This window comes from Rosa rugosa, chromosome 1 (genome assembly GCF_958449725.1).
Source record: "Rosa rugosa chromosome 1, drRosRugo1.1, whole genome shotgun sequence".
In the NCBI taxonomy this organism is placed as follows: Eukaryota; Viridiplantae; Streptophyta; class Magnoliopsida; order Rosales; family Rosaceae; genus Rosa; species Rosa rugosa.
The window spans coordinates 64,058,892-64,084,500 of record NC_084820.1 but is presented as its reverse complement, the minus strand read 5'-3'; the positions used below and the strand labels follow the sequence as shown (position 1 = coordinate 64,084,500).

Here is a 25,609-nt window from a genome sequence, read left to right as displayed (position 1 = left end):
TATTACAATCTCTCAATCGAGCGGTTGGTTTCTCCAAATTCATCTTCCACTTCACGGTTGTTTTAGAATATACCTCAACAATTTAAATGCAATGTATAAGTCATACAACTTTAGGAGACAAATTAGTATAGGCCAACGTATTTGTAATTAAAAATTGAAATTTTTATCTTATGTCCACACACATCCATCGATGAAATATTTACAAACGTGATGTAAAAAAATAAGCAAGTTTTGCGTTCATCACGCCATCGGTCAACCAAGAAAACATGCAAGTGACTACAGTTGACCAATCTGATCGGGTTTGAAACTATGGTGAAATTGACTAAATTTTTAACAACACTCTTATTTTATTGTAATAATCATATCCAACGGTTAGTTTTCTCATTTTCTTTGAATTGCTATATGTTGCTCTTTGGAGTGTATGATGTATAAATATAGATTTATAAAAAATTAGTGCCTTTAAAAATTTATTTATCAATAAATTAGTATCTATATATAAATAAAGATTTTTTTTTGGTACAATATAGAATTATAGATATGTTATCTTTGATTGTATTTGATCATTATCCAATGATTTTCCAAAGCTTGATTAAAAAAAATATATATGTGTCTTTAAATATTTATTTATACATAAAGCCCGCAAGGCCCGGCCCAAAAAAGCCCGCAAGGCCAAGCCCGGCCCGGCCCGAAAAAGCCCGCAAAGCCCGCTTTATATTGACGGGCTTGGATCCGTCTATTTTTAATAAAGCCCGGCCCGGTCGGCCCGCTATTATTTAAAAATATAGCAAGGCCCGGCCTGTTGACGACCCCTATCTCTTCTAGTATGGAAAGTGTTGTGAGGTCGGGTCCTTTGTGATGATTTTGTACGGAAATTTAGAGTCTCTCTTCGTTCAATTTGCTTGCTTTGTAGGAAGTACGGCTGCCACCTGGTTTGGTAATTACCAAACTTACCGAATATCAACCAATATTTTAAGTTTGGTAAACCAATTTTTTTATAATCAAGACCGATAAAATCGAAATCGAAAATTACCAAAAAAGTTTGTTTGGTTTTGGTAAATAACGAATCTACCGATTATCTGAATATTAGTTTTATATACTATAATTTTCAATATACATACATGTATATTAAGAAATAAACATAAAAAATTTCATAATTTTATGAACAATACTACATTAATAGTACATGTATTTTAAGTAACCTGGTCAAAGATGGTTAAATAACCTAGTTTTATTGAAAATGACTAAAACTTGATGTCATATATACAAAAGAAAGCTATAATAAGTAGATGAATATTCACTGAATATTGTAGAACGCGCCTCACGTGCGGAGAAAGAAGGAACATAGTAGTGCTTCGTGCGATCTCTCCCAGCCGAATGCCGCCGACGCTCCTGCCTCTGCGTTCCTGTCCGGGAGAGGATGATGATTTGGGCTAGCAGCGTAGGTCTATGGCAGTGGTTTGGTCCGGGGTTGGAGAATGGAGACTAGATTTCAGAGGGGGCTGATCGATCTAGATATGTCCTTTTGGGATAGGGGATAAGGGCAGACGTGAAGCAGCACTGGAGTGGGGCTTGCCGGCTGCGAGTTATGGCGTCACTGCAGCAACTGGGATCTGGGCAGCGGTTGGCATGGGACTTCGATCTCATGGCAGAGACGAGCCCGGAGAGAGTTTGACTCGCTTTAGGTTGCCGTCTTGAACGTTAGCCGAGTTTTGGGGTGGTATTCGATGCGGCGAGGCGGTGCGGCGACGTAGGGATGCGACGCGGCGGTGTGGTGGTGCAAAGAGACAGCGTGGTGACAGCAGAGCGCGTTGGCAGCAGGTTCGGTGGGGTGCAACGCTTGGTCCTTGGGGGGAGTGGTGGTTGGGGTCGAGCCTTTGCTTTTGGGCCTTGCTAGTGGTCTTTAATTTCTAGTTATTTGGTTTGTAGTTGTTTTGTTATTGTTTTGATAATAAGTCTCTGCCATGTTTCAGTAGGACGCGAAGGGCTTTGTGCCGGTCTATGCACCTTGTGTGCCTTATCTGCTCTAGGTAGGCGGCGAATTCTTTGTTTGGTCAAATGGTCGCAGCCTCCTAGTGGCAGGATGAAACTAAGTGTCGTCGGGTTTATCCTCCGGCGGCAACATAGTAGGAAAGCTGTGCAATTGATAATTATGCTACGTTGTAATCGGGTTAAATATCGAGTTATCTTTCCGTTATGTTAAAACAAATAGAGTAGCCAGTAGAGCACTCTTTGCTAGTTGGTGCTTGTTAGAATACAGGTACTTTGTAGAGATTTCTGATATTATTTCGGGATTTCCTCTAGATGCTTATCGTAATCAGGAGTTTAGGGTCCATGTCCCCCCTTGTATTCAACAGTTTCATTAATGAAGGCTTGAGCCCTTTATTAAAAAAAAAAGAAAAAAAGATGAATACAAATTTACGACTATAAAATTTAAAAACCTAGTATTGTTAATTCTAATTTATAGAGGTTTTTGAATATATTACAAAAAACTAGTTGTTCTAAAGTTGGTAATACCGAAAACTGAAATACGAAATTTGGTAGATATGATTAAAAACTAAAAATTTTGGTTGGTAATTAGACTCAAATTTAAAATCGAAACCTTTGATTTTGAAGTTGAAAATACTTATAACCGATTCGAACCGCTTGAATAATAATTCTAGTAGACAGCATGGCCAGTCATTAAAGCACGTGTTTCTTAATCATCCTTTTGCTGGCGTCAATATGGACTTGCATGGTAGAAATATTTGATTTTTTCTTTTTTCTTTTTTTGATGAGTGGTCTTCTTGGCATTATTGGAACGTTTATTCAAGGGCCATAGACTTGGGTGGTCCACAATTCGCTCAATGTCTGGTTGGAGTAATTATGAAAAAATGTAAGGGGGTTCCGTCATCCCAGATCCCAGTGAGAGAGCCAGCATGTCAAAGACGAAGAGAAGATTGAAAAGCAAAAGCAGGGCGGGAATAGTCAAGGTTAGACTAGTAGTAGTACAACCATTTACTATTATTAATACGAAAATTCTATTAGAGCAAGTTCACCCGTTAGGTCAACAGGTCATCTACTATTCACTGCTTTTTAGTGTATATTTTCATTCTCTAGGTCATGAAATACACTGTGCTCGTGACTCAGAGGGTGAAATTAACACTAAAAAGTAGTGAATAGTGGGTGATCTGGTGACCTAACAGGTGAACTTGCTCTTATGGATGAAGGTGGAGGTGGACTACAGTTAGATGGACTCATGATTACGTGGTCCAATTAAATATTTATAATAGTATTATAATGAATATAATGTTGTTGAAAAGTTCGTGGCCTTGGTCCCTCCTGGATCACAAAAATTTGCTTGCAGAAGGTTTCCCAGAAAGCTACTGGTGCATTACATAATCCAGCTTGTCTGGGAAGTTCTTCTGCAGCCAATCCATGGATACCAAGACCAACCCAATTAAGTTGATGTTTTCCCTTTTCTTCTTGTGCCTATATCTCAATATCCCTATCTCTCTCGCAGCTGGCACCATCACTGCAAACCAATCTATCTCTGGTGGTGAAACCACTGTTTCAGCAGGTGGAGTTTTTAAATTGGGTTTCTTCAAACCAGGTAATAGTTCAAAATTCTACATAGGCATATGGTACAAGCAAGTATCACAGCAAACCATAGTCTGGGTGGCAAATAGGGAACAACCGGTCTTTGATAGATTTTCCTCACTATTGAAGATCTCAGATGGTAATTTAGTACTCTATAATGAGTCCAACACTCCAATTTGGTCTACAGATGTGGCCTCCAACATCACCTTAGGTAGTTCTACACGAGCAATTCTTTTAGATGACGGAAACCTTGTCTTAAGACCTGAGTCTGGTTCCTCCCAGCCTTTATGGCAAAGCTTTGACCATCCAACCCATACTTTTCTACCAGGAAGTAAAATTGGATTCAACAGAGTTACCAAACAAACCCAGATGCTTACTTCATGGACAAATTTAGAGGATCCTTCACCGGGTCAATTTTCTCTTGAGCTAGACCCAACGAGCAACTCAGAGCAAGTCCACTGGTTTGCTCTTGACTGGGCATAGTCAAGAAAAATCTGACTATATGACCTTGAGATAGATTATGATGCTTCCACCGGTGATTTTTTGACTGGGGTGGGTTTTGCCTTTCTTGACTACAGCCAAGAAATAAGTCACAACCATGACTATTTTCATGACCGATCAAGCCCAGATGCCAGCTAGGCCCAGGCCTGATCGTGGCTGACGTCATGAGTGCATGCAGAAGTGGACGACGCGCCTTGGGAGGGAGTGGAGCTCCAGGCATCGACGCGTGGCGCCGCAATTGACAGAAAGTGGAGCGCGCCAGAGATGGGGCCGGCATGCCACGTGGATTCTTCCCGTTGGTGGGTTTTGAATTCTGGGCCTAACGGTCAAGCAATCCCAGCCCTTCATTTCAATCAAATTTGCAATCCTACGGCTTACAATTAACATGTATATATATATATATATATTTGTAATGTTATGAACGGTAACAAACGGTAACAAAGTAAATTTTAAAAAATTCTAAACATTTCTCTATAAATACCTACCATTTATTTTACATCTCACACCCAAAAAATTATCTTTCATAGTAACCCAATTTTGTGCTTCCTCCTCTTTATATAGCTCTCATCTTCCAAATTTATTTATATCCAATATGGCTGAAGAAAGGGGAAACACAGGTCCAGTGGCCGGACAAGAGGGAGATCAAAATGAAGATGATAATATCCAAGACAAAAGGAGATGGACGGATGAGGAAGATGTTCAATTGTGCAAGTCTTGGAAAATTGTTGGGCAAGATCCGGCTGTGGGCACAAATCAGAAAAACAACGACTTATGGATGCGTGTGAGGCGACACTTTGTCGCAAATTGGCCCCAGAGCCGATTAGCTTCCTCTTTGCAAGGAAGGTGGAAAATTTTGAAGGTTGAACTCTATGAGTGGCATTGTGCATTAAGGCAAGCGAAAAATTGGTACAAGAGCGGTTCGAATGCGGTTGATGAGGTATGTATTTTTTGATAAACCATTTAATTTGTTGATACATTAAATTAAAATATTACATGATAAATAATGTAGTTGATAAATAATGATGTAATTACAACGATGTTTATATTTGTAGTAATTGATTTTTTATTGTAAAACGGGATAGATACTTTTTTATTAAAATTATGACCTTTATATTTGTTGATAAATCTTATTGATACATTATAGTAAAATATGTCTTGATAAATAATGTAGTAATTATAATATCGTTTTAATTGTAGTAATTGTTTTTCGTTATAATTAAAATATGTCTTCATTAAAATTATGACCTTTATATTTGTTGATAAATCTTATTGATACATTATAGTAAAATATGTCTTGATAAATAATGTAGTAATTATAATATCGTTTTCATTGTAGTAATTGTTTTTCGTTATAATTAAAATATGTCTTCATTAAAATTATGACCTTTATATTTGTTGATAAATCTTATTGATACATTATAGTAAAATATGTCTTCATAAATAATGTAGTAATTATAATATCGTTTTAATTGTAGTAATTGTTTTTCGTTATAATTAAAATATGTCTTCATTAAAAATTATGACTTTTATAATAGATGATCATTCATAATAGGGTTTATATTTGTAGTAATTGTAATTTTCCGCCACCTTTTTTTTTTTATTGTTTTTTTATTTATTTCGTAGCGAGATGAAGCACATAAATTGTGGCATGCCGGGATGAAGAGAAAAAAGAAGCCAAAAAACCACAATTTTCAGAGTTTTGGTAGTTACGCTGTTGTGGAGGGCTTTGCACAATTTAAAGACATTCCTAGTCATACATCTGGAGGAACATCAAATGAAGGAAATCAACATACGCCTACACAACCGATTCCTGGAAATTCTCCCATCAACTTGGACATGGATGTAGATGAGGTAATTGCAGGTGAAACTGCAGATCCTAATGTGAGGCCTTAAGGAAGGAAGGCTGCGAAAGAAGCAATCCGGAAAGCCAAGAAGGCAGCGAACAACCAAAGTCCTTACTCAAGCAGTCTCGAGAGTATAGCGAACAACCAAATAGAGGCAACCAAGGGCAAGAAAAAACTCGATGACGAATTCGCTCGAAGTCTCCAAGAGGAAGAGAAGAGCATGTATCCTCTTGCAAATCGAAATGCAAAAAGAGCAACTCCTATTTCAAGAAAGGCAAGATCGAATTAAAGAGATGGAAGAGCGCATTAAAGAGAGGGAAGAGCGTATTATGGAGATTGATACAAGTAAAATGACGCCAAATAAAAAGCGTTATTGGTCAAGAAAACAAAAGAAGATAGCGGAGAAAGAAGATCTTGACGAGCAGTCGCCACCTTCTATGGGTGGATACTATCCGCAACCCAATTTTGGTGGTGCATTCCCACAACCAAATTTTGGTGGTGCATACCCACAACCTCCTTACCCCGGTGCATACCCACAACCACCTTACCCCGATGCATTCCCACAACCTCCCTTAACCAGTGGATTCCCACCACCTCCCTTCACCGGTGGATTCCCACAACCCCCTTACCCCGGTGGATACTATCCGCAACCACCTTACCCCGGGGGATATCCTACACAACCACAATTTTCACCTTTCTCTACGGGTGAGTCAACCAACCCTAACCCTAACCCTAATTATGAGCCTTCAAACACAAATTACCTTTGTAGAGAGGATGAGGATTATGATTTGAATAATTAGGTTATTATGCATGTTTGTTATTGTATTGTACTTTTTCCTAGTTTTTCATTTATGTAAGCGACAATTTAATGAAATAAAAGTTGTATTTGGAAATTCCATGTATTAAAGCACACACCTTATATTCAAATAAATAACACATAATAAACATAATACGATGACGAATTCATATCACATTGACATAAAAAACATAGACATTGGCCAAACTAAAATGACACCAACTTTCCAAAACATAATACAAGCCAAATTCAAAGCACACAAACATAACAAAACATAGATATTAGCCAATTATTCCAAAAAAATTCATTTATGATCTAGATCTCCATGTTGCCTTGAACGTTCCAGAAATGCTCTATCAGATCTTCTTGAAGGTTTGAGTGACTGTTTGCACTTCTAATGGCATCGTATCGATCCATGAATCCGTTGAAGTAATGACCATCTCTACCAACAGGATCGAAGTCATCACCAGTCGGTCCTTCCCAAACCTGGGCCAACCTGGGCCTCATATTGTTATCCTCTTCTTCATCGGACTCCATATCCTCATCGCTGTCATTTGGTCTTTCATCCTTTATTATCATGTTGTGTAATATGATACAAGTCAGCATGATGTATCGAAGGTCTTCTCTGTCCCAGCCACGAGCCGCTCCTCTAACAATACTAAAGCGGGTCTGTAAAATGCCGAAACATCTCTCCACATCCTTCCTGTACCCCTCTTGAGCCTGGGAAAACTTCAGATCCTTGGGCCGTGTAGGCCTTGGAATTGATTTCACAAAAGTTGCCCATTGCGGATAGATACCATCAGCGAGATAGTAGCCTAAATTGTGAATCCTGTTATTCACCTGAAATTGGATTTGAGGGGCTCGACCAGCAGTCAGCTCGTCAAACAACGGGGACTTAGCAAGCACGTTGAGGTCGTTGCATGATCCAGGCATTCCAAAGAAGGCATGCCATATCCATGTGTCATAAGAAGCGACTGCTTCGAGGATGATAGTGGGCACACGTTTTCGACCGCTGTATTCTCCAGCCCAACCTGTTGGGCAATTCTTCCATTGCCAGTGCATGCAGTCGATGCTTCCAATCATCCCAGGAAAGCCTCTTCTCTCAGCTTTGGCGAGAAGTCTTCTGAGGTCGGCCAGATTAGGAGCTAGGAGGTATTCTGCCGAGTACAAAAAAACGATTCCTCTTGTAAATCGTTTCAGAGCCGCAATGGAGGTAGTTTTCGCCATTCGACAATACTCAGCACATTGATCTGCCCCGGCACCATAAGCAAGCATTCTTAAGGAACATGTCAGCTTCTGCTGGGGAAGTAGTCCGACTTTGCCTGCAGCATCTGATTTCTGGACAAAGTACGGGTCATAGCGACAAAGGTCACTGGAGATACGGTTGAACACATTGTGACTCATCCTGTACCTTGTCCGGAATACCTCTTCACTGAAAACTGGATGCTCCACAAAGTAATCTTCCATCATGTTTTTCCCTCTTGATTCCCTAAATCGCTCCTCATTCGGTGCACGCCCCGGTTGAGAACCCCGTCGTCGTGATCCGGAGGATGCTTCAGCTTCAGCGACTGCTGCTACCACAAGAGCATTAGACGTACACAGCTCTTCAAGATCTTCATCTCGAGATTTTCGATACTTAGCCAACAATCTCTTCATTGAAATGAGGGAAGGAGAGGAAATGTGTAAATTCTGGAGAATATGAAAACGAATGAGATTTGTGAATATCAGCTTGTGAGGAATGGTGTGCTGCCTCTTGCTCAATTTATTTACAATTTTCACATAAAAGGTGATCATACTTCGAGGACACGTGTCCACTCCTGGTTCGACGTAATCTTATCCGAAATTTTAGATAAGATTACATCAACAATAACCGTTAGATTGAATAGTATGCAAATGATCTGGTCCGTTCAAAAATTGTCGGTTGTAAGGTCACTCATTTCAAGGAAATTTGTCCGTTGCCTTCACTCATTTCAAGATAAATTGTCGGTGGCTCATAATTTGTCCACCGAAAAATATTTTTGAAAAAAGTAAATTGCATGATTATGACATTAATTATCAGTAAATATTCATTATTATCATTAAATATATTTTATTTTTTAAAAACCCTATGAACAGTAAAGTTAAACAGTGAAACCCACAGATGAACAGTGAATTACATGGACAGTACTGTGAACAGTGAAAAAGTGAACAGTGTTGGCCGGGCAAGAAAAACAACGGGTGCAAACCCATGTCCAGTGGCAGTGAATAGTAGCTTGACTGGTCGAATTCTTGACTTCTCGACTTTGCCTTTTCTTGACTACGGGTGCACTTGCTCTCATGTATCTTAAAGTGGAACAGGTCTATACAGTATTGGACAAGTGGATCTTGGGATGCAAAGACGCGTATTTTCAGTTTGGTTCCCGAGATGAGGCTTAACTATATCTACAATTACAGCTATGTTACGAATGAAAATGAGAGCTACTTCAACTATTCTCTTTATGATGCTAGCATCACATCTCGATTGTCAATGCATGTATCGGGTCAGATTCAGCACGCGTCCTGGTTGCGATCTCAGGGATGGAACTTGTTTTGGGCTCAACCGAGACGACAATGTCAGATTTATGGTCTATGTGGGGAATTTAGTAGTTGCAAGAGGAATTCCTTTCCCTCCTGTAATTGTTTGATGGGTTATGAACCAAAGTCAGTAACCCGTTGGGATTTGGAGGATTACTCTGATGGGTGTTCAAGAAAAACTAGGTTGCAGTGTGGAAATGTTACTGGTGTTGATGGGATGAGTGACCGGTTTATAGAAATGTCTAGCAGGCTATCATCCGCAGATCAACAGTATTCTGATAGTATTGACGAGTGTGAATCAATGTGCTTAAATGATTGCAATTGCACTGCTTATGCTTATAGCAGCTCTTCTTATGAATGTTCAACTTGGAGAGGAGATCTGTGGGCGGATGAAAATGGAAGAACTTTGTACATCAGAATAGCAGCTTCTGATTATAAGAATCTAAAAAGTAATGTGATGTTTATTTTTCTGTGGTGTGTCTTAGTGCTGCTGGTGTGGAGAATGATACAGAACTACCACTATTCAGTTTGAGGAGTATATTAGTAGCTACTAATAATTTCTCTGAAGCGAATAAACTAGGAGAGGGAGGATTCGGCCCTGTTTATAAGGTGAGCCTTCCACTATGTGCTTCAATTGCAAACACAATTTTCTTCATGAATATGAGTGTTTTGTAATTTGGTAATTTCCTTAATTTATAAGGTGTTTTGTTTGCCTCAAATTTTCTCCAACTTTAAAAGGGGATTTTGCCTGAAAATCAAGAAGTAGCCATAAAAAGGCTATCAAAGAAGTCCGGACAAGGACAACAGGAGTTCTTGAATGAGTTAAAGCTTATAGCGAAGCTCCAACATACCAACCTTGTTAGACTCTTGGGTTGCTGCATTGAAGCAGAGGAAATGATGTTGATGTATGAGTACATGCCGAATCGAAGTTTGGACAAATTTTTGTTTGGTATATGCTCATTTCTACTAAGGTTCTACTAGATAATATTGTTGATTTAGATTTGGTTGTCAGTCATTCTTCTTCATGGTGCAGATCCATCCGAAAAGACAAAATTGGACTGGGATAGACGTTTTAGAATTATAGAAGGTATAGCTCAAGGATTGCTTTATATCCACAAGTACTCAAGATTAAAAATCATTCACAGGGATCTAAAAGCAAGTAATATTCTATTGGATGGAACAATGAACCCCAAGATTTCAGACTTTGGAATGGCAAAGATTTTTGACATAAATCAAACTGAAGCAAATACTAACAGGGTTGTTGGGACCTAGTAAGTGTTTCCTGCAAATGATTTCATTCATGTACTATATTACAATCACTACTATTGCTAATTTCATTGTCGTTTGTGCAGCGGCTACATGTCACCTGAGTATGCACGCTATGGTCATTTCTCTGAGAAATCGGATGTCTTTAGTTTTGGAGTTCTGTTGTTGGAGATTGTAAGTGGAAAGAAGAATGCTAGTTTCTATCGTTTTGAACGTTCACTAACTCTTGCTGGATGGGTAGGTAAAAAGCCTTGCAAATTTGCAAGGTGCTAGAAGGTTTAAAATTTCAAATATATTGGTACATGCATGCAAGAACAGTTATGATCGTGTCTATATTTTTTCTTAGGCATGGGACCTATGGAAAGAAGGAAGGGGAATAGAGGTGATTGATGCATCAATAAGGGAAACATTACAGGCTCATGAGGCTTTAAGGTGTATCAATGTAGGATTTTTGTGCGTTCAAGAATCTGCTGCTGATCGACCTAGCTGCAATGGCATCAGTGATTCACATGTTGCAGGGAAATGAAGCTACATCTCTTCCACCTACCAAAGAACCTGCTTTTTCAACACAGACGAATTTCACTGCTATTGGTTCTTCTTCTCAAACATCTACCAATTATTCAAACAATGCACTCACGATTAGTCTGCCAGAAGCTCGATAAACGCTTCAACAATGTTTCCTTTCTTCGACACATTCAAAGTTAAAGGTATAGCAATCTGTTTTTGTTATATAGTTCCTTAACAACTTTTTTGATTTGATTCCCCTATTTTGAGGTGCGAGTCTTTATGGACCTTATATTCTTATATTTTCTTATATTTTGTAACCTCATCTGAAACCAGTAAACTGTGCACTATTGGTAATTTGGGATAACTAACACCGTAGAGGAGGTCACAACTTCAAATTTCACTAGCATCATGGAAATGGGTGGCATGAGATAACTAATTAGCCTGCAAACCCAAGCTCTATATGTAGAGGGGGAACTTAGGCAGGAAGGTAGAGTGGGTTGATGGATCTTTAAGCCAAACCTACCGGTGTTGTGAAGTCTTGAGATGTATCCATGTAGGCATTTTGTGTGTTCAAGATGCTCTAGTTGATCAATCAACAATGAATTCGGTTCTTCTGCTGCAAGCAATGAAGCTACGGTACTACCATTCTCCAATTATCTATAATCTAAAGGGCGTGGACTGTTCACTGGAGTCGTACTGTTCATTCGCGTACCACTGTTCATTCGAGCCCGAAGTAAATTACTCTTTTGCCCTTATTGTTTTTTTTTTTTTTAAATTACGGGCTGCCATCATTCTGTAATCTTCTATGCGTTTCTTCAATAACCTATTCTATTTTTGCTCAATTACGGGCTGCTTAACGAGAAGTTCGATTGCTGGTATCTCCGTCTTAACGCAGTAGAAGACACTGGAGTCTGAGACCTCGATGATCGATTGGACCGGTCTCAAGTATTGTTCGAAAGCCTTCTTCACTATTTATTTTGGGAAACTTTCAAACTTTCGATTTTGTGAAATTGAGCTCACTTGATCAGATCGGAGGATCCGATTGAGCAATCAGAGATATATGAGAGATTAAGCTCCAGGTAAGCTTCTTATTTGATCGAATGGTTTGGGTACGATTGATTGGGTTTTCAATTTCGGTGCATGCAACTTTGGGTGGTAGAAAATTGAAATGGAGAGGAAATAGCTTTGGTTGGATAGATAGTTTAAAATTAGGTGAGAGTTTGAGAGAGACCGAGATTGATTGGGTTAGGGATAGGGATAGGGTCTGGATTCGAATTTTGTAATTGGATTCAATCTCTAAGAGCTTTTGCTGGACTTCCACAGAGTGAGAGACAGATAGGGAGGGGACTTTTCTCTGCCAATCAGAAGAAGATGATTTGCTGAGGGAAAGTCTAGAGAGGAGGAAGGGATGTCTTGGTCGATTTCAGTCTGTTCCCAATTTGGGAATTTCTGTTTCACATTCAAAGTTTCAATCTTTAAAGGTATCAGCTAACTTCATTATATAATTTTTTTGGTCAATTTTGGGTATTTGGTTCAAACTTATCAATAAAGCATCAAAATTTTGACCACAGTTGATTTTGATTTTGATTTTGATCAAGATTGAGATTTTATTGATTTCGATATGTCATTGAAAGGGTTTTCATATTTTTGTTTTTGCAGGCAATGGCAGTCTCCCCAAGCTAAAGACTCCCCCTCTGAGGTAAATACCCATTTTTCCCTTTCTTTATTTACATCTCAAGGTATGTGCTTTTGTTCTATTGATCTGTTTGGCTGCTCAGAAACTGAAAGAACTGTAATTTGGATTTCACAGCACTTGGGAATTCATCAAAGTTTCGTTTTTGATTAAAGGTTTCAACTTCCTTGCCTCTAGAACTGAAATGAATGAGTATATTCATAGTGTTTAGTGATAACTAGACATACAATTGCTTAGTAATTAATGTAAATTGTGATCATAGGAAACAAGAACAGCATAATGTTATGATTTCTGACAGAAGTTGTTTACTTTTAATGGGAATTGATTTCAAATTATTCCTTCAACAGCAACAAATAGTGATAACCTTTATGCCCAAGATTTAGATATAAGAAAGAAATTATCTGCATTCTAGATGTTTAATAATTAAATGGGTAAGGTTGGGTGATCTCACAAAGTTCAATTTATTTATTACTTGACAGAATTATTTGTTTGCTTTCAAGAATCTTATATTATTTCTCTTCAACAAAAATTATTAGATCTGTAATTGGAATTTAATAACTAAAACTCTGCTTGATCAGGAGCGTATTGAAGGACGGTTGAGATATCTCAAAAGCCAGAAAGAGAAACTCAAATCTTGCATTATATATGACTGATCTTCAGTGCTTTGTAAACTCGAAACAATTTTAGGGACATGAAACTTTGTCTTTTATTGTAAATTGTTTGCAACAACAAACCCCGCAGCAAAACGCGGGTACCATTACTAGTATATTTGCAATTCCCGTTGTCAATATTATTCAGTATTTCAGTAAATACGTATGCTACTGATCTGTGATCACATATTCAGGACTGAAATAGTAAAACTTAGTCTTGCATTTGTTGTGGGGTAGTATTTGATTCAGTAGCAATTTACTTCTTAGTTTGAAAAATTAATAGATGTTCCAAGTTCAATCGACTTCTCCTCTTTCTTAAAAGAAAGAAAGAAAAAAATTAAATTTAGACCTGCGTTACCATTATAGCTCGGAGTATGATCAATTGATGACATATAGTTTTAGTTAGTTGTGGATGGACAAATTCAAAGGGTTGAGTTTGTAGATTGACAGATACGCTTTAAAATCCTTCAGGTTGGTTCCAAGCTCAAATCTTAGAAGGCTTTATAGTCCATTCTCTCCACAAAAAAAAAAAAAAAATGAAGAAGCTTTATAGTCAACTTCAACTCAAACGGAGAATGGTAAACCGTAAACCTTTTTTCTAGACCGGTTATGGACTTTTTTTTTTTTTTTTTTAGGCGATATTAGTTCCTCGGAGGCAAACGATGTAGGGAACAAGTCCCACCCTCAATCCCGAAGGAGAGGGGTTTCCCACATATGGTAAAGCCTATTTCTCTATCTTTTCACACACTGACATTCTTAGTTGAATGTACAAATCATGAAAAAATGTGTGTTCAAGTCTTATAATGTCACTCATTAATGCACTTATAGTGTTCGATAAATTGAGGCCCAAACAAAATGTCTTAAGTTGGGCCGCCCCGCCACGTGGATGGCACAGAGGTAACCTAATGAAAACTCAATTGCTTTATGTGTTACGCAAAAATCTCTCACTAAAGTTCGCTAAAGTCGTAAAACTCACTTCTTAGGATTCTCTTCTCATTTATTTGAGAGATAGATATTAGGCTCTCTGTTTATATCTCATCAAATGTGGCAATTTGTTTGCAAGTACTGCCCATATCCATATATTTTATCAAACTCTCCGAAGCTTGAATGAGTTTGGATGCATTTGTTGTAATGAATATTGCTTTAATTTGTATGCCCCTTCATGACATGGTAAATGCGGGAATGCCATCTTCTCCTCGATGCAGATGTTCAGCTGCAAAAAAATTTCCATGGTTTTCCTCGGTGGATAAGGTCCTCTGAAAAACATAAACAAAACAAAAAATTCCTCAAAAGTTTTTACTAGAATGTCGAATTTTCACCTAGTAATTACTCCCCATTATAAAGCTTGAGTCATGCTGATGTTTTTCTTGCCAAGGAGAATTTTGGCTGAAATGGAGTGGTGCCTACCTCACTACATTGTTTCTTCTCCTAGACACTTTGACCTGCAAGAAAGAAAACCAGAGGAAGAAGGGAAAAACAAATTTCCTCACTACTCTAGCTTTGTTATTTTAATGATCAGTCTCCGGTCAGTGCCGTGGTCTATCAAATTGCTGTGTATCCCAGGTACGCCATTGTCAGTCCCTTATCCAATTATTTTCTTTGTATTTGACGAAAACATTTAACACGTTCCTGTCTGTTATTCTTTACCTTGTTGAAGAATATACAAGCATGTTTCTTCTTTGGGATTTTCTCCATCTTTTAGCATATTGTATGCAGGTGGCCCCTGATTAGTTGGTAACTTTGAATCTAAGTACCTAACTGGATAGGCCGCCTCAACACATATTCTTCTCCCTAGCTAGTCAATTTCTGTCACTATTAATAACTGTAATTAATATATTATTTATGAGATTCAGGGTCTTTAGAAGACATGATGCTTAGTTTAAATTGAGTGAGACACAGTTTTGGTATATGAACTTTCACTAGTTTTAGTGACAGATTTCCGGTAGCCACTTTGGAGTGTAAGTATTGAAACTTCTTTCTCTCAGAATGAGGGGGTGGCTCTTTCTTTCTATTGTTATGTTACTCTCATCTGTTTGTAGTAGCCAGGACACTATAATACCAGGCAAATCTATCAGTGCAAACCAGACATTAATTTCTTCCAATGGAACCTTTAGATTAGGTTTTTTCAGTCCTGAAAATTCTACCAAATTTTTCCTAGGTATATGGTACAACACAATCCCACACACTGCATCAATTGTATGGGTAGCCAACAGAGAATCCCCACTTAATTCTCCAGGTTTTTTTGCCCTCAAAGGTGATGGGAATCTTGTGGTGTTGGATGGAACTGGAAAAGTACTTATCTGGTCATCTAATGCATCAGTTGCTTCTTCTGCAAGGAATGCCACAACTGGTTTCCTAATGAATAACGGAAACCTCGTTCTGAGGTTTGGAGAAGGCATTTTGTGGCAGAGCTTTGATCATCCTTCTGATACATTGTTGCCTGAAATGAAGGTTAGCTTGAACAAAAGGAGTGGCCAACAAAGGTGCCTTACATCCTGGGCAGCGCTTGATGATCCACAACCCGGAAAGTTCACTTTAGGCTTTGATCCTAAAGGACTACCAGGGCAGGCTTATATCTGGAAGGAAAATGCTCCATATTGGAGAAGTGGTACCTTCTTTGGCAAGGAGACGAAAACAAACTTTGGAATTTCAACTGAAAACTCGTATTTCCTCACTTACAACTTTGATGCTGATGAGGACTATCTTACTTATGGTGTCTCGGTGTCAGTTAGTCCAGTAAAATTGAGGGCCTTGCTGGATCCAACTGGGCAGATTGTGATGCAGCAATGGCTCGTTCACAGTAGAACATGGTATGCATGGTGGAGGGAGCCGGTTCATAAATGTGATTTTTATGCTCCTTGTGGTCCATATGGTGCCTGTGATAAAAATGAGTCCCTCTCATCTCCATGTAAATGTTTGACAGGTTTTATACCCAAATTTCAGCAACAATGGGCTCAGGGGGATTGGGCTGGTGGATGTGTCAGGGAAAAACCACTGACATGCGATAGCAGATCAGAAGGATTTTCAAGGTTTGAAGGGTTGAAACTACCAGATCATGCTGTTCTTTTAGTCAATAAGAGTATGAGCGAGTGTGAGTCTCAATGCTATCAGAACTGTTCTTGCACAGCTTATGCTTACGTGAATGAGACAGGAGAAAGTACCGCGAGATGTTTGACATGGTTTGGTGACTTGATTGATCTTGTAGCAAATCACTCTCTTGGGAAAAATATTTTTATTCGTGTTCATCGCTCCGATCAAGGTATGGTTAGAAGTTTCTTCTATTTGCTGCATGCATAATGTCAATTAAAATTCTTAGTTAGTAGCTGAGATTAGATTAGCATTTTTGTATATCATCTTGATGTGTTTTCTTTTCTTTGTAGCTGGTAAGGGTCATTCTGATAATTCCTTGAAGGTGCCCCTTGTAATTGCAATAGCCTCAGCAATAGCAGGACTGATTATATTAACTTTGGGCTATTTCTTAGGGAAGAAATTTTTGGGAAAGGGCAGGTACCGGTATATTTCTATCTCAGACACTCACACACATGCGTGCAGTCACATTTATTCAAGAAATTCAACCAAATGATGCTCTAACAATGATACTTAAACAGGGAGTATGGGCGAGATTATTCTATCAAGAATGTCAGTGTTGGAGGTGGAAAAAATAATATAGAACTCCCACATTTTGGTTTAAGGAGTATATTAGTTGCTACAAACAACTTCTCTGAAGCTAATAAACTAGGAGAGGGAGGATTTGGCCCTGTTTATAAGGTGACAGTTCCATATTATGCTCTTTATATGCAAGTGCATTATTCTTCAATTAATGTTCATAATTATTGGAAAGTTCTTTTTTACTTCTCTTGATGGTCATCAAATAATTTTGATAAGTTTAAGTTTATAGGGGATTTTAACTGAAAATCAAGAAGTAGCCATAAAAAGGCTATCCACGAAGTCCGGGCAAGGACATCAGGAGTTCATGAATGAGTTAAAGCTTATAGCTAAACTCCAGCATACCAATCTTGTTAGGCTCTTGGGTTGCTGTATCGAAGAAGAGGAAAGGGTATTGATGTATGAGTACATGCCCAATCGAAGTTTAGACAAGTTTTTGTTTGGTATATGCTCTTTACTTCTAATATTAGTCTTTTGATAAATATTGCTGATTTATGAGACAAGTTAGTCATTCTTCTTCGTGGTTTGTACAAACAGATCCATCTGGAAATTCAGAATTGGATTGGAATACTCGTTTTCGAATTATAGAAGGGATTGCACAAGGAGTACTTTATATCCATAAGTACTCAAGACTGAAAATCATTCATAGGGACCTCAAAGCAAGTAATATTTTGTTGGATGGAACAATGAACCCTAAAATTTCAGATTTTGGAATGGCAAAGATTTTCGATACGAATCAAACAGAAGCAAATACCAACAGGATTGTTGGAACATAGTAAGCATAAATTATTTAGGCACGATTTTGTTCATATAAACTTTCTGCAATCACTATTTTAATTACTTGTATGTCACTCTTGCAGCGGCTACATGTCACCTGAATACGCTCTCTATGGTCATTTTTCTGATAAATTAGATGTATTTAGTTTTGGGGTGTTGTTGCTGGAGATTGTAAGTGGAAGGAAGAATGCTATTTTTCATCATTTTGATCGTTCACTAACTCTTGCTGGATGGGTAAGAATTACAACTTACAGTTTAGTCTATTATTTCTGTAAGTAGGTGAAAATTCGCTCAAGCTAGATTAATGCGTTTATATGTTAAATCTTAGGTATGGGAGTTATGGAATGAAGGAAGAGGAGTGGAGGTGATTGATGCATCAATAAGGGAAACATGCCAGTTTCATGAGGCTCTAAGGTGTATCCATGTAGGGCTCTTGTGTGTTCAACAAGCTGCAGCTGATCGACCAACAATGTCCTCGGTAATTCTTATGCTGCAAGGCACTGAAGCTTCATCACTTCCACCTTCCAATGAACCTGCCTTTTCAACACTTGAGAACGCCAATGTTGTTGGTTCATCTACTAGTTTTTCCAATAATGAAATTACCAATAGTTTACTAGAAGCTCGGTAGATATTCAATAATTCAATAATTCAATAATGTTTCCTTTCAACAAGCAGTAAACAGTACACTTTGAACTTCCAATCTGTAACCCTTTTGTGGTCCTTACTGGTTAGTTTTTTTTTGGGATAATGACCATTTACACAATTTTAGGATAAAAATTGCCCATTTACCCAAACACTCTAAGAGATCATTTCCCTAATACCCAATTAATTATTTTTTTATTCTTTTTTATTTATTTTTGGGACATTTTTGCCCTCTCTTTCTTTGTCACTTAGAGAGAGAAGCCATCGGAGACCTTGCCGGACTCCGGCGACCGGTGACCGGAATCCGGCGACCGATGACCGGAATCCGGCAACCGGTCACCGGAATCCCTAAACCGGCTACCGGACTGGTCACTGGATTCCGGCGTCTGATTTTATTGCCCCCTAATAATGCCCAGTAATCATATTATTGCTCCCCAATAATCATATTAATGCCCCCCAATACTCTTTTTATTGCCTCCCTATAATCATATTATTGCCCCCCAATACTCTTTTTATTGTCTCCCAATAATCATATTATTGCTCCCCAATAATCTAATTATTGCCCCAATAAACTTTTTATTGCCCCCCAATAATCTTATTATTGCCCAACCAAATCATAATAAACAAAACAATCACTACTAGCAACATTTGAAATCGGCCAATTTTTTGGAGAAACAAACCACTGCAACATCATTAGAGGAGCTCCTCCTCGCCTGCGCCATTGGAGGAGCTTTAACTTTTCCAAATTTCCACTCTATAAGTGTGATTATTTTCCAATTTAGCATCGAAGTCCGAGCCGTCCCACTCATTGCTATACCATTAGCAACCAGAAGCACCACAACAACAATAGGGTCCAATAGATTGAACCCATCAGGCAGAGAGCTTACCTGAAACCTCAAAAAGTCGGTGTTGTCGGTGTTGATCATGCTGGCCAAATAAGAAGTCCACGACCGGCGCAACCCAGCCGCGCCCACCATGGCCTCGAGGAGAATGTTCCCAGCAACAATGAACGCAAAGAAGTCTCCCAATTCTATCCGAAGATATGAGAAAGATCCTCCAGTAACAGTAACTTCGACGGCGAATTCTGTGTAGCAGAGGACAGAGAGTAGAGCCGAGAGGCCGGAGATAGCTTAGGACAAGACAATGGCGGGTCCGGCTAGAAAAGTGGCCTCGCCGGCGATGACGAAAATTCCGGAGCCGACGACGGAGCCGAAGCCGAGCCAGATGAGGTCCCGCCAGGTGAGGCAGCGGTGCATGTGGTGCTCGCTTTGCTTGGGGAGGTGGAGGTGGAGGAGCTCGAAGGAGTCGGAGAAGCGGTTGAGGAAGCGGTCCTTGAGGCGAGATGGGGTGTGGGAGAGGGCGTCTTTGGAGGAACTCAAGTTGTGGAAAGTGGGTTCCGGGAAGAAGTCCTGCTTGGTCCATCTTTTCCAGTAGCTTCTGGGTTCTGGGTTTTGGGTCTTGCTGCTCCGGTTGCGGTTGGGATTACATGGCCGGTGGTACAGTTTTTTAGAGTTGAGAGAATGAGAGAGTTAGGTGAGAGAGAGAGAGAGAGAGAGAGAGAGGGCAAATGGGTAAATGGGATTAAAAAACTCTTAGTAGAGTAAGTGGGCAATTTTGAAGCTGAAATTGGGTAAGTGGTCACGGCTTTTTTTTTTTTTTTTTTTTTGTGCCTTACTAAAGGAGCAGATATCGTTATGACTTGAACAACTACATCCATAGGGGCAACTGGGCAAGTATGATTGCTGCAGTGCCACCACCTCATGTACTTTTGTGCTACAATACTTTTAGATAATGGAAACCTTGTTAAGAACAGGGATTTTAATTCATCCTAGCCTCTGTAGCAGAGTTTTGATGCCCAGCTCATACTAGGCTACCAAGAAGTAGAATCGGATTCTATACTGTTACCAAACACGTCCAAGTATGTGCAGAATTCCACTTGTTCCACGTGGGAGCTAGCTGTTGGGCCTTTTTGAGTTTTGAAAGCAATGGTCATGAAATCTGGACCGTTGGTTTCAATTAAAGATTAGATCCAATGGTAATAAATTAATGTATATGGTATAGAAACAGTAACAAAAAATTTCTAAAAAATTGTAAAAATTTCCTATAAATACCTATTTGTTTAAGGAAAACGAAATAGGGAGAGAAGTTGATGTGCTTTCATTGATAATAGGGGTCTCTTTATATAGAGGATTACAAGCATAGAATCAGAGTTGTATATGGAATCATAATCGTACAATGAATGGAATTCTACGAATATCTCAGAGAATATTTCTAAAATAAACTCTATTACAACTTGCACAAGTAACCTAGAGTTTGGGCCAAACACATATTCTGGATTTACTTGAACACTCCCCCTTGTGTCGCCTAAACATGGTGCTCCTCTCATTGCCTCGTCAAAAACTTTGCCGAGTAACAAAAATCCAGTGGGACAAAAATAACTTCGGTCTAAGGAGAAAAAGAGTACAACACACCTTTAACATTTCGAGACCATACATGTAGATATATCCCCCTGATGTCTGCATCTCCCCTTGATGACTACTGTCATGGGAGTTCGGATAACTTCCGCAAACGATGCAACCAACATGTTTCTCGAAAGTGGAATTAGGCAATGACTTATTAAACAAGTCTGTCATACTGTCCTCAGATTGAACTGGTTCACTTTGATCTTAAGGAGAGTCTATTGTTGCTGATTATGCTTGGTGTCGTCGCTTTTGATGTAGTTTTGCTTCATATGTTCAATGCAAGCAGTATTATTCTCATAAATGCTCGTAGGCTCATCTGTGGTAGACTTCAAACCACAATTGCTTCGAACATGCGTAATTATGGATCCAATCACTAACAGTTTCGTGAAGAGCAATAATCTCTGCATGGTTCGAAGATATAGCGACAATGGTCTGTTTTGTAGACCTCCAAGATATCGCGGTCTTACCCATGGTGAACACATAACCAGTTTGGGAACGACCTTTGTGTGGGTCAGAGAGATACCCAACATCAGAAAAACCTTCCAAAACACTAATATCGTTTTGGGATGGGGAAAGAGGACGCAGGCCAATGTTGGCGGCATTCCTGGTGTGTGATGGGTCCGAATCCATAATCTTTCTGTAGGGATAGAACAAGCCCATATCAATCGTACATCTCAAATATCAAAAGATATCTTTTACACCAGTCCAATGACGTCGCGTTGGCGCAAAGCTATATCTAGCTAACAAGTTCACTACAAATGAGATGTCTGGTCTTGTGCATTGGGGTAAGTACAATAATGCACCTATTGTACTTAAGTAGGGCATTTCTGCCTCTAGCACATCTTTGTCATCATCCTTCGGACGAAAATGATCCTTTTCAGGATCAAGACTACGGACGATCATGGGGGTGCTTGCTTGTCAAGTTGCCTAAGCATCTATCGACACGATGTTCAAGTTCCAAACCGAGACATAATCATGTTCTCCTAAGATCCTTCATCTCAAACTCGGATTTCAAGTGTTCAGCGGTTTCCCTTAACTCTTTAAGAGCTTCCAATGACAATCATGTCCAACATGAACAGCGATAGAATCCGGAACTTGTCTTAGAGACGCGAGGGCATTCACATATCCCTTCCCAATCAAGTAGTCACTTTAGTGAGTGTTTCAACCTCATTGCAAACGCGCTCCGTGGTCTAGAGCTACTTGACTTGGGTAAATGAAGTTCACCATGAACCTTCATGTATATCCCGTATCTAGATCCCTATAGAGATATGTAGTGACCACATTCGTAAGCTGCATGTTCAGTTATTCAGAAACTACCAAACTGACAGGGTAGTGGAGTGCAATGACATCCATTATGAGAGAATATGTCTCATCGTAGTTGATTCCAGGGCGTTTTGTGAGAAGCCTTGCGCCATAAGGCAAGATTACCATCTCCTTTTCTCATCAAGCTTTCTAACGAAGACCTATTAGTCAACATGTGTTTATGTATGAGGTGTTGGCATCAGTGGCTCAAAAAAACCTTCCTCTTCGTTAGAGAATCCAACTTAACCTAGATCGCATCTTTCCATTTAGGCCAAATTTCTGTACGTTGGTATTCATTCATCAACGGAGCGTGGTTCGATATCATCAGACTCAACAAACTCATGCGCAATGAAATGACTACATCATCAATCATGATGGAGTTTTTATCCCATGTCTCATGTACACTAGTGTAATTATCAGAGAGCTCTATATTCTTAGGAATAGGTTCTGACGTTGAGGCGTCCCCCAACGATAACCATAATCCAGAAGGTTCTCATGAGACGGATTTTGAGTGTCGATGATTAAAGGATTGGATTGTGCCAAAGTATCCTTCAAAGCCACGGGCCTCCAATGCATCCTAGCTAGGGCCATGACCTGTGACGTCAGAATGCCACTCTCTATGGCATTGGTGCCATGCCTACCTCCATGTAGGGTGGCATTACGTCCTCTTGTAGGGACGTCCATCCTTGCAAGCATATTTGCAGCAGATATGTATGATTTCGTCACTTTAGCGGGGATCGAGATGAGACATAGTAGGGACAGACCACGACAATTCCTGTTGTTCATGCTGAACATCCGTGTTCTTAATTACCTCCCCCTAACGAAGGGAAGACTGTCTCATCAAATTGACAATCCGCAAGACATGCTGTTAAGAGATCGCCTAGCAAGAGTACCGGTGGACTCTGCTTCCGCACTTGAACGAGCAACTGTTCTTTGCTTCTTTGTTTTCCAGGAAACAGGTGCGTGACCAAGTAGAATGCAGTATCCAGTTATGGACCTTCTCGTGTCCTTGCAACGAGCCCAATCATCATCACAAAATGCTTTCAATTCCAATGATCATGTGGCAGGTAAAAGAATTCCTTGGCCAGGTGCTTGCTTGATATATCGTAATACTTTGTGTGCCGCTTCAAGATGTGGCTATCTGGGCTTGTCCATAAACTGACTTAATACATGAACAGCATAGACGAGGTCTGGTCTTGTAATAGTCAGATATATTAATCGTCCTACAAGCCTCCGATATTGAGATGGATCTTCTAACAATTCACCATTCATCTGTGTGAGTGATAAGTTTTGATCGACCGGAAATCGTGATGGCTTGGCACCTAGAAAGCTTGTATCTTCAAGGATTTCCAAAGCATACTTCCTGTTGATATCACTTATATTACATACCGCCAAACATAATCAACGACCTCATAGGTGGGCCCCGCGGCATGGCTAGCCCCGCCTATGGCATGCATCCAGTAGGCCGACACCCGAGCTACGTTGCCATGGTGGAGGTCGGCCGGTATCTAGTCAGGAGGCCACCCTCCCATGCTCTCCAAGAGGCTTCAAGGGAAGCAATATATGTATTATAGTCCCATATCGAGGATATGTAAATAGAGTGGGACTTCCCTTAGCTATAAAGGGAAGTCCTCCCCTTCTTAGAGAGGATGGATCCATGATCCCTATACTTGTATCACTACAAAGGTCACTTGGCCTCACTCATAGTAAACTATCTAAGTGGACGTAGCCTTGCCTCAAGTGCAAGGTGAACCACTATACATGCGGTGTTATCTCTCTCTCTCTCTCCCCATCATGATCCACACACACTTCCCGTTCTGTATTCTTCAGTAGAAACACTTCCTTTAGCAAAGTGCAATGCCCTGCTTTGACCGTGCAACTTCTATTCCTAAGAAGTACTTAAGTTGCCCCATATCTTTCAGTGTGAAATGGCTCGAAAGGGATTACTTAGTATTTATGATGTCCTCCAAGCTATTTACTGCCAAAATCACATCATCTACATGCACCAACAATGCTGTGAATCTACCTGAATGAGTTCGGACGAACAATAAGTAATCTGACCAAGATTGATGAAAACTAGCTGACTTGAAGGCTGTTGACAACTTGATAAACCACTGTCGGGATGCTTGTTTTAAGCCGTAAAGAGACTTGTGAAGCTTGCATACTCTATTCTCCCCCTTTCGTCCGAACCCTAGAGGAATCTACATATAAACTTCTTCAGAAAGATCACCATTGAGGAATGCATTATTGACATCTAGTTGATGTAAATGCCATCCTTGCAAAGCTGCAAGACTGAGGAGGACTCGCACGGTTGTCAACTGGGCTACTGGTGCGAAAGTCTCTCTATAGTCAACTCCCTCAATTTGGTTATATCCCTTCACTACTGACCGTGCCTTATATCGTTCAACCGTCCCATCCGAATTGAGTTTGATTTTGTACACCCATTTGCAACCAATGGGGTGCTTATAAGGTGGTAAAGGCACTAAACTCCAAGTTTGATTGGTCTGTAATGCTAGTTTGGATCTCTCTTTTCATGGCCTCAAGCCACTCTGGTATCTGTACTGCCTGTGAAAAAGAAGTGGGTTCTTCTGAACAGTGAGTTGAGTAGTGAAGGCTTTGTGTTTGGATGAGAGACGATCATATGATAAGACATTAGAAAGGGAATGAACAGTACTTGTGCTCGGTGAAGATGGTGGTGCAGGCCTTGAGGGGAGGGCTGCCTCAACATGAAAGTCCTGCAAAAATGCTGGGATTTTGGTAGGACGGGAAGACCGGCATGGCGGTGATGGTGGCGGAGCCACCATGAAAGGCGGTTTAGTGATATTAAGTGGTGGTGAAGGAACCGGTTGTTCAGTTAAGGGATTAGCTGTGGTCGATGGTGGAGAGAAATTTGGGATAGAGTTATGTGGTGAATGTGCAGCAGAGTTCAATTGGTGGGACTCTAGAGTTGGAAGAGGATGAAACTATAGGTTCAATTTCAAAGGACGCCAACTGTGGTTGTGGTTGAAATATAGGCACATGAAGTTGAGATTTTGTGGCTGAATTGGACTGGAAAAGAAAAGTGTCCTCAAAGAACAACACATTTGGTGAGACAAACACTTTGTGCTCGGTAAGATCATAGACTCGATAACCCTTTTGACCATTAGGATAACCTAGAAACAGACACTTAGTTGCACGAGGATCAAATTTGGTGGGTTTGGTAGGGTGAGTTGACGTGAAACATAAGCAACCAAATACCCGTAAATGTGAATAATTTGGAACCTTGTTAAACAACTTTTCGAAGGGTGTTTTGCCTTGAAGAAGTGGTGTGGGAGTCCTATTTATAAGATAAGCCGAGGTGAGTATGGCATCCCCTCAAAAATGTTTAGGTAAGT

At 39.7% G+C, this 25,609-nt stretch overlaps 2 protein-coding genes, 1 long non-coding RNA gene and 2 pseudogenes across 4 annotated transcripts; 4 read left to right on the top strand and 1 right to left on the bottom strand.

The window, feature by feature from the left end:
* Nucleotides 1–3,332: 3,332 nt before the first annotated feature.
* Nucleotides 3,333–4,298, top strand: LOC133726096 (G-type lectin S-receptor-like serine/threonine-protein kinase At2g19130). Its single transcript, XM_062153571.1, has one exon. It carries the CDS (start codon nt 3,415–3,417, stop codon nt 4,057–4,059), a length of 645 nt encoding a protein of 214 aa, XP_062009555.1. The 5' UTR covers nt 3,333–3,414; the 3' UTR covers nt 4,060–4,298.
* Nucleotides 4,299–7,032: 2,734 nt separating this feature from the next.
* Nucleotides 7,033–8,373, bottom strand: LOC133732845 (uncharacterized). Its single transcript, XM_062160443.1, has one exon. It carries the CDS (start codon nt 8,371–8,373, stop codon nt 7,033–7,035), a length of 1,341 nt encoding a protein of 446 aa, XP_062016427.1.
* Nucleotides 8,374–8,873: 500 nt separating this feature from the next.
* LOC133732839 (G-type lectin S-receptor-like serine/threonine-protein kinase At4g27290) lies at nt 8,874–11,198 on the top strand (annotated as a pseudogene).
* A 732-nt stretch (nt 11,199–11,930) lies between these two features.
* Nucleotides 11,931–13,506, top strand: LOC133726098 (uncharacterized). 2 transcript variants are annotated; one of them, XR_009854652.1, is made up of 4 exons: nt 11,931–12,122; nt 12,367–12,524; nt 12,703–12,742; nt 13,315–13,506. It is a non-coding gene; the product is annotated as an uncharacterized LOC133726098 (long non-coding RNA). The 2 variants fall into 2 exon arrangements; XR_009854651.1 differs by lacking the exon at nt 11,931–12,122 and having other exon boundaries at nt 12,129–12,524.
* Nucleotides 13,507–15,304: 1,798 nt separating this feature from the next.
* On the top strand, nt 15,305–18,471 carry LOC133732833 (G-type lectin S-receptor-like serine/threonine-protein kinase At1g11330; annotated as a pseudogene).
* Nucleotides 18,472–25,609: the final 7,138 nt, after the last annotated feature.

Excerpts from the sequence above, each read along its gene's own strand:
- LOC133726096 (XM_062153571.1), top strand. The coding sequence starts at position 3,415 with ATGGATACCAAGACCAACCCAATTAAGTTGATGTTTTCCCTTTTCTTC.
- LOC133732845 (XM_062160443.1), bottom strand. The coding sequence starts at position 8,373 with ATGAAGAGATTGTTGGCTAAGTATCGAAAATCTCGAGATGAAGATCTT.